This window comes from Gavialis gangeticus, unplaced genomic scaffold (assembly GCF_001723915.1).
Source record: "Gavialis gangeticus isolate Ggan-Ray unplaced genomic scaffold, GavGan_comp1, whole genome shotgun sequence".
NCBI classification, from domain to species: domain Eukaryota; kingdom Metazoa; phylum Chordata; order Crocodylia; family Gavialidae; genus Gavialis; species Gavialis gangeticus.
In genome coordinates, this window is record NW_017729030.1 from 28,171,403 (window position 1) to 28,179,693 (window position 8,291).

An 8,291-nucleotide genomic window follows, 5' to 3' on the forward strand; every position below is an offset into this window, starting at 1 on the left:
CCGGCGGGGTGTCCGCGGCGGGACGCGGGGGCAGAAAAGCCCGACCGGGGGAGGCGGCAAACACTGCCGCACGGCAGCACTGTCCGGGGGGGGGGGGGCGCGGGGGAAGTCCCGGGCCTGCCGCGTGTCCCGGGAACAAAGAAGCGTGCCCGGCCGTGCCAGCTGGCCCGCAGGTAGGGCGCGGGGCCGCAGCCTGGTGTCCTCCCCGGGCCCGGCCCCTCCCCTGGGGCGGAGGTGGTTCGGATGTGGGGACTCGCTGACTGGAAAGGCTGTGGCGGGGGGACGGGGCGAAGGCTGGCTCCAGCCCGGGGCCCGCAATTTGGGAGGATTTGGAAAGAAACCTTTCGGGACATTGGTTGTAGCGGTGTAGCCAGAGTCTGCCTATGCCTGGAGAAAGGGTGCGTGTGCCAGAAAGCTTGCAGAGAACATTTTTTCCAACTATTGAGTTGGTCTGATCAACGAGATCACGGCTGCCCAGAGAGCCTTGGAAACCGCTCAGAGTCCGCCCAAAGGAGGGAGAAATGCACAGGCACACCCCTTTCACAATTGGCCCAAAGGAGGGGGAAATGCAGTGACACACACACAGATGTGCACACACCCTTTCAGAATTGGCCTGAAGCAATGGGAAGTACACACACGTGTGTGTATACATGTCCACGTGTTTGCAGAGGTACATGCATGTGTATATAGGCGTGTTTCTACATTTATACGTGCACAGATCTGTAGCGCTCCTCTTGATTCTCTTTCTCTCTCTCTTTTTTTTTTTTCTCTTTGCTGTCTGGGCATTTTATTCACAAGTGCTGCCTTTGTGAAATGCAAACATCTGGTGCATGGGGTTTAAGTCATTACCCCTCTTTTTTTCTTTATTCGGAGCTGTAGGGGAAGAGGTTGTCAGCTGCTTGACAGCTCCTGATCGAGATGCCTGGGAGCCGGTTCTGTCAGACTCCAGGATCCTGAAGGAAGCGCTGGACGGGTGTCTTGCAAGGAGAAAGTGTTAATGTTTTCCCAGTGTCTCCTCTGCCTAAGAAATCGTCATGTAAAGCACTTCGTTGGCAGTTGCCCAGATGTATGAAGGCTGCAAGGCTTACCGTTGAAACTGAACCGTTTCTCAGCAAGGGAAACAGAGCCACATGTTTGCAACGTAAATTGGAGACTCGGAAGAAGAATGCTTCTGTACCGAATTCCCAGAAGGTACAGTTTTCCTGTGGACAGCTTTGGATGTAAATCCAGAAAGATTAATGCCTGGATTTGAGAGACACTTAGTGTACACAGAAAAATTGGCTTTCTCTCAGTTTTCCCAGATGTATTGTCTCCTCTGTATACCGGGAACACACACAACTATGTAAACTGCAGATGTAATCGTGGAGTTGTATAACCTTTTGAGTTATATGAGAAGTGTTACGGAGCCTGGGTACCAGGCATTGTTTCACAATACAACCAGTTGAACTGTCATATGTTGCATGGTCATCACAAACATTCATTTGCATGGAATGACACCCATCACTCTGCATAGAAGCTAACCTGCAAGAAAGGTTAGCTGAACATCTTGATCTATGACCAGTTCCACACAACAGATGTATATAAGATGAATCGTTACATCTGTCACCGAAGATGCTGAAGGTGTATTGCTGTTTTTGACGGGTACCAGGAAGACTGTCTAGAAAATGGCTCAAACCAGTTTGCTGCAGGGAAAGCAGTTTTACTGTAGGGAGTGGGTTTTCCACAAGCTTCAGCACTGCCTCCAGGAGAAAGCTAACTGCAGCAACAGTGCTGCCAACAAACTATCTCTTGTGGCAAATTCTGGGAATAATGTTGGCGTTGGCTCTGGGAAAGGAGTTGCCTGGGGTGTGCTGTTGGTAGGAGGGCCTGGTAGTGGAAAGACAGCCCTCTGCACTGAGTTATTGTGGCCAAGCTCACCTGCAAGCTTACAGAGAGGCTTACATCGCCAGGCTCTAGCCTTCCACTTCTGCAGGGCCCAAGACTCTGACACATTGTGTGTTGGTGGGTTTATTAGAGGCTTAGTTAAACAGATCTGCCGGAGTGGACTCATTCAGGGATATGAGGACAAACTAAGAGATCCTGCAATTCAAAGTCTCTTGCAGCCTGGGGAATGTGAGAGGAACCCTGCTGAAGCATTTAAAAGGTAAAAAAATAAACCAGCTTGTGTTTATATGATAGCCTTGCATCCAAAGAGGCCACAACACTTTACAGACTGGTAAAATACAATTTTCTTTTAGTATCACGGTTTGCTCATCTTCATGGTTTATTGTCATAGCTTTCACAAGTATTATGGAAAACCTAAGTTTTTCTTATGGCTGGGATAATAAATAGTTACTTCTAGACAAAATTAAAACTAATTCACTATAAATGTGTATCCTGAATTGTAATTAATGACTGCTTTTAAAGATATCAAAGAAAGTTCCTTTCAGAGTTTAAAACAGTCAAACTGTTGGCTCTTGTGGCCTTTACATAATGACCTGCTTACTGCATGAGTCCTGCACTTCCTCTGAAGACAGGATTTTAGACTAGAAAATAAAGGGTATTTGGATTTGATATGGAATTTCTATTGGGCATTCAAAAGACCCAGGTAGGAAAATGCTATTTTTAAAGTTAACACCTTCCCCTAGTGCTCAGTACTCCCAGCACAACCTGCACATGTGTAATTTGTGTAACTGATATATTTTAGAGATTAGGTGGTACAGGAACTTAATTGGGCATAGCTGTTTTTCCCCCCTTCAGGTTCTGCTTGGGGGGGGGGGAAATGAAGAGAGACTCTACTTTGAGGGAATAAATAACTTAATGCCTGCATTTTTCCTTAACAATGTCATAAGAAGTTGATTGGTGAACTGTGCAAGTAAAAACCCACTTTAGTTGTGCTCTATTAACTTCTGTTATTGGTGCTCCTAAATGCACTAAACTGCTCCCAACTGCTATCTTAAAGCTTTTTAAATTACTCTTGAAAACCTTTTTTTTAATCAGTGGTAGGAATACTAATATTTGTGAATGTAAATGTTCTATAAACAAGGATCCTTCAAAGAAATTACATATGCATTCTTAACCACAGCAGTGAATGCTGTTTTTTTTTTTTCTGGTATGACTGATTTAACCAGTGAAAACAAAGGAAATCACAATAAAGACAAGGTTGACTCAATACCACTCTTTATAAAGGGATTTGGGGACTTTTACAATTAGGTCATTGTTATGACACTTTCACAGGGCAGTAATAGCTAAGTCATTTCTCTTCAGTGCCCTGAGCAAGTCTCTTTCTGTAGTTTTTGTGGGTTACAAAAATCCCCGTTTCCCCCCCATTCCTTGCTGTTTCTACTCTGCAAGGGGGGCTGGTTAAATGGACTGCAATTGAGCTGCAGTACCTGATCAGATCACACATTGGCAAGTTGAAGTGAAGAAAGCTTTCAGTGGCAGTAACTGTCTTGTTTTTGCCTGGTTGAATAAATAGGATGTGAGTCTTAAAACCAACACCTTTCACAAGTACCAACTTGATGGTCCCCACCCCATGAGAAAGCTTAAAGTAGACAAACGTGGGAATATATACTAGTTTTATTGTTTGCAGATGAAAGTGGTGATAGTTTTCAGTAATTGGACTAATTTTAAAATGTGCAGAACCTGGTTTTTCCAATGATTAAAAATGTGGAGAAAAATTAAATACTTTGTAAACCGTACAGCTAATGGATTTGGAAACTGAACTTTATGCAGCCAGGTTGTCTCAAGTCAGGTGGAAGAATACAGTTAGAAAATGTTTGTGTTCTCAGTTGATTTCCTAGAAATCTGAACTGGTTTGCTGTTTGTTCTAAATATGAAAGTATTTCTACAAAAATTGAGGACTCTAGGATAAGTCACCTAAGGTAAATATAACAGCAAAATATGAAAAGTGTAGTAAGTCACATTCTGGAGTGGTACTGGCTCTCATTAACATTGGCTTTGACTTGCTTCAAGCAGCCATTCTAATAATTAGTTATTTCTGTCGGCTTTTAGTGTCCTATCAGAGGCTACTGGCCTTTAGTGAAAAAATAGACCTAACAAAAGAGAAACGGCTGCTATTTTCATTGTGTACCCAGATCTTGGGAGTCTGTGAAAGTGTAGAGTACACTTCATGTATAGATTAATAGATGGATTTAATTAAAGACACCAAAACGTGGAGTACATGTTTAACAAGAATCCTAAATTATGTTTATGTTAAGTATTTTTTTTTATCATTCTGAAGTGTTCATGTTACTGATCTTGCTGTAGCTGTATCTGTCTAGTGTATGTATGCATGTATCCTGGTGTGTGGTAATATCAAATGAATAATCCTTATCACTCCTAATACTGTTGTATTTCTGTTTGTAGCTGCCAGAAAAGAAAGTGGACAATAACCACCGAAACCATCAATATATTGTAGTAGGCAGACTGGGGTGGGGTGGATATTCGTATGCAAAACGGTCAAAAGTTCTGTATTTTAAAGGAAAAGTCTTCTATTCATAAATCTGAACAAGCTTTATACTGATACCTTTATCTGCCCTTGTTTTTATCTGTTGGCAGAGTGAAGGAGGAGAAAATTCTCTCCGTAGTGAAAGGCCAGTTTATAAACAGCTTTCTATTTGCCAAAAAGGAAAACAATAAATGTTTCAGGTGTCATAATTCAGCCTGTTTACTAATGTCACTTCATGTAAATATGCAGCCCCCTCTCCCCTGCCAATAAAATCAAGCTAATTCTTCAGTTTAATGTTTATAAGAATCTCCTTCCACCTCCCCCCCCACAAAAAAAACCCCCCAAACATTCCACAAAATGTTAAACTCTGAAATAATATTGGTTCCTAAAGCACTGATTTTAGGGTACTTCTAAGCCACTGTGCTTTGTTACAAACAATGCTGCTTTTATGTAATGAATATGATGGTAGTTGAAGTTCTTTTTCTGAGTTCTTGAGTTTCTTGCCTTGCAACTAGACTTCCAGGACAGCTGGCCTATCTACTTATGCTGGAGTTCCCAGACTCTACTATTTAACTTCTGGCTGTCTCCCTGTCACAAAACACCTCCCATCTTGCGTTCTTCTGCTGGTGCCAATGAGCAATATGACACTGACAAAATTATGTCAGCAAAGTAGAAGTGAAAGCTCAAAGTATTTCAAACAGGAAGTACCTAGGTAGAGATGTAATCTTACATGGGACTGCCTTGTTTCTAGAAGACGGTAAAAAAAACCCTTATTCTTTGAAATTAATGGTGCAGATTAGAATTAAAGTAGAACGTGGCTAAAGGTGCAGATCACACTTGAAGTGGAAAGTGAGTAAAGGATTAATAATACATTTATTGGAAATCTTTGAAACCAAAAGGAACAAGAGGGAAATTTAAAAAAAAATTTGGTAGAAAATGCATGGTAGCCTGAGAAAGCAAGTTTACCTTGATTTTTTTTTTTTTTCTAGTCTCCGAGGCAGATTTATTATCCTGTAAATCATATTTTAAATAGGTGAGTTTATTTCCTCCTGTGACAATTCTTAGAATGGTTGTCATGACTTGGGTGGCAATAGTAGTGGTAGACTCGCTGGTCTGCATTTTATAGACTTCTTTAGCTGTCATGAATTAGTTTCCTTACTTGACCTTTTATTCTTGTTTTGAATATTTAAGGAAATGACCTATGCTTCAATATGGTCTTTATAGGTAAAATAGTAAGTTACTGTAACATGGATGGGTTGAGCAAGTTTTCCCCTGATAGTGGCTATGCTATACAAGTGCTGTAAGTATAGGATTAGACTTCATTTCTATTTAGTGCTGGGGAAAATACCAGATGCTTTTAGGTATTTTAGGTAGTACATAGGCAGCAGACAATTCTTTTAACTTAAATTGGAGAATTAAAGTTAAATTTGAGATAAATATTTCTTAAACACTCTGGTGTAGCTACTACCTCTATATAAATCTAAGGTTGTGTTGCAGAGTTCAGTTTTTGAAGGAGGTTGTCCTGTAAAAAATCCTGCAACTGCAAAAGCCAAAACAGAATATAAGCTTTAAGTAGTATTGATACAAAGTCATACAGAAACGAGGTCAAAAGTTTTGGTCCCTGCCACCCCCCGTTGAAGTAAAATGAGATAATTCATACTTCTTTGCAAAAAATATCAAACTCTTGTGGCTCTGTCTTTCTGTTCACTTCGGCTGTGTGTAGACAAAATGAGAGGAGTGTGCGCATGACACTTTAAAGCAGGCTAAATGCTTTTGCACCGCTTTAATAGTGTCGGTGTGTGCATGCCTCAGTGGCGTATTGCTCATTAATTCCAGCCACGGTAGGAAACTTGGCAGTGTAATGCACCCTGAATGACTTGAGGCGCGGCAAACTAAAACACTTTCGAGGAGTTGTAGTTTGCTGCCCCTACAGCCGCAGAGCAAAGCACCAGGCTCCATGCAGCTCTATGGCTCTGCAGGAAGCCCTGCAGGTAGCCTGACAGCAGCCTGGGAAAGCAGCTCCACCCAAGAAAAGCAGCGAGCCTGATCTCCCTTCCCCCCGCCAGCCTGCCTGGCTGCTTGAGCGGTGTGGGGGCCCAGTGCTTCCCTCCACAATTGTGGTGCCCCCTGGGACCGCCTGAGCTGGGTGCCTGCAGGCAGGCAGATGCTGCCTAGGGGGAGCCACAGCTGTCGCAGAGGGAAGCACCATTTCCCCTCTCACAGCCCAGGGATCGCTCTGCCTGCCGGCAGCTTGTCCTCACCTGCCTGTCCGGTGAGGAGGGAAGTCAGCAGGGTGTGTGCACGACAAGCAGGTTTAATCAGCTGTAAATTGAAGCAGTGTTTTTTAAAATCCACCACTTCAATTCAGGGCCCCCATTTTGTCTACAGATGCCCTTAGTTCACCCCCTATTGATTCCAACAACAGTTTTGTGTAAGAAAGAAGTGTTTGAATGTGGATTTCTGATTTCAGCCAGAACAGAAAATATTTGTACCAAATCAGGGATCATGTTGAATTTTCCTTTGAGGTGGAATGTACAGAGTAGATGTGTGTCAGCTATTCGGACAAATCCAGGCAGAAGTCTGGCTAAGCCTAACAGCTTTTTGGATTGCTGTGACTAAGACATGTCAATTCCTTTACCTAAGGAATGTAAGGCTTCCTGGTCTGTGGGCCAGATCTGGACTGTAGGGGCTCTTCCTGGATCAGATCTGTGGAGGTAATAGCAACTGCCAGGGGTGGGCAGTTTGCAGAGGTCCAGCGGCCTTCCACAGGTGGCTATGTCTCTTGGGGTCCAGGGAAGCTGTGGGCCCCCTACCTCCCCCACCCCACCCCATGCCACCAGTGGGCCAGATGGAATGTGTTTGTGGGCCAGATCCAGCACACAGGCTTTGTTTTTGACACCCTTGCTTTATCTTGCTGTACAAAATGTAGGAAGGTTGCTAGCATATCTTCTGTTTCAAGTATCTAGCCTGAATGATCAGGCACCCCTTAATAGTAGGTTGACTGGGGCAGTCTTCAGCATGTCTAGCAGGACTTGAATTAAGACCTTTGGAACTGTGGCAAAATATTAACTGTTCTGCAGCCATGTCTTAGAGCCTACTGTTGTATAGCCAAAGAGAGAGTTCCTGAGCTTGAAAAAAGAGACTAGGAATCCTGGCTTCTTTTAAATTAAGTTCAGTTTAAATTCCTGTTCTATAAATCTGAATCTAGAAGCCAACAAGAGAAGTGGTGCTGGACACTAAGTCTCTATGGTGGCATAAGAAGCTATGTGGAAATTCTTTTGGCTGATGTGTTGTCATCTTTGCTGAATGTAGAGGGCTGCTGTTGGTTCATTTGTGTGAAGTGACTGTTCAATGAGCTAGGATCTCGTGGAAGTACAGTTTAATGAAAAGGATTCGTTTTTTAGTCATTAACTGGGTCAATCTAGTTGAGGCAGTTTGTAGAACGTAACTTCTGATTCTGTGACAGATGCAGCTTCGCTTCTCCCTGACTCAAGGAAACTTGAAAAATAGGGCGTTGTTTTGCTTTGGTTTTTGTAAGGTAATAGCTAGGTTGCAGAAAAGAGAAACCCACCTACTCCAAAACTTTTTTTAGAGAGTGGAGATAGGTTGTGGGGAAAAACATTGGAACTCTTTCTTTTCCTGTTGTTGATGACACAAAATAGTATTTCATAAAGCTATTATTTGTCTCCAGCTACACAGAGGCAGCACATAATAACTGTAGTGTACTCTATTTACATGCATCAGATACCAGCTGTTAAGGGGATTATGCATAACACAGTTTCAGCCCCAATATTCATAGTTTCATAGTAGTTTGAAGGGACCTGAACAGACCATCTAGTCTGACACCCCCCCCCCCCCCCCC

The 8,291-nt window shown here is 42.9% G+C and overlaps 1 protein-coding gene across 1 annotated transcript in view; it reads left to right on the forward strand.

Annotated features, from left to right (window-relative positions):
- The first annotated feature begins 808 nt into the window (after positions 1–808).
- ANKRD50 (ankyrin repeat domain 50) overlaps positions 809–8,291 on the forward strand; it is an 86,301-nt gene continuing 78,818 nt past the window's right edge. The window contains exon 1 of the mRNA XM_019522051.1: positions 809–2,143. Coding sequence (XP_019377596.1) covers positions 1,665–2,143 — 479 coding nt within the window. The 5' untranslated portion in view covers positions 809–1,664. The remainder of the gene's footprint in view (positions 2,144–8,291) is intronic.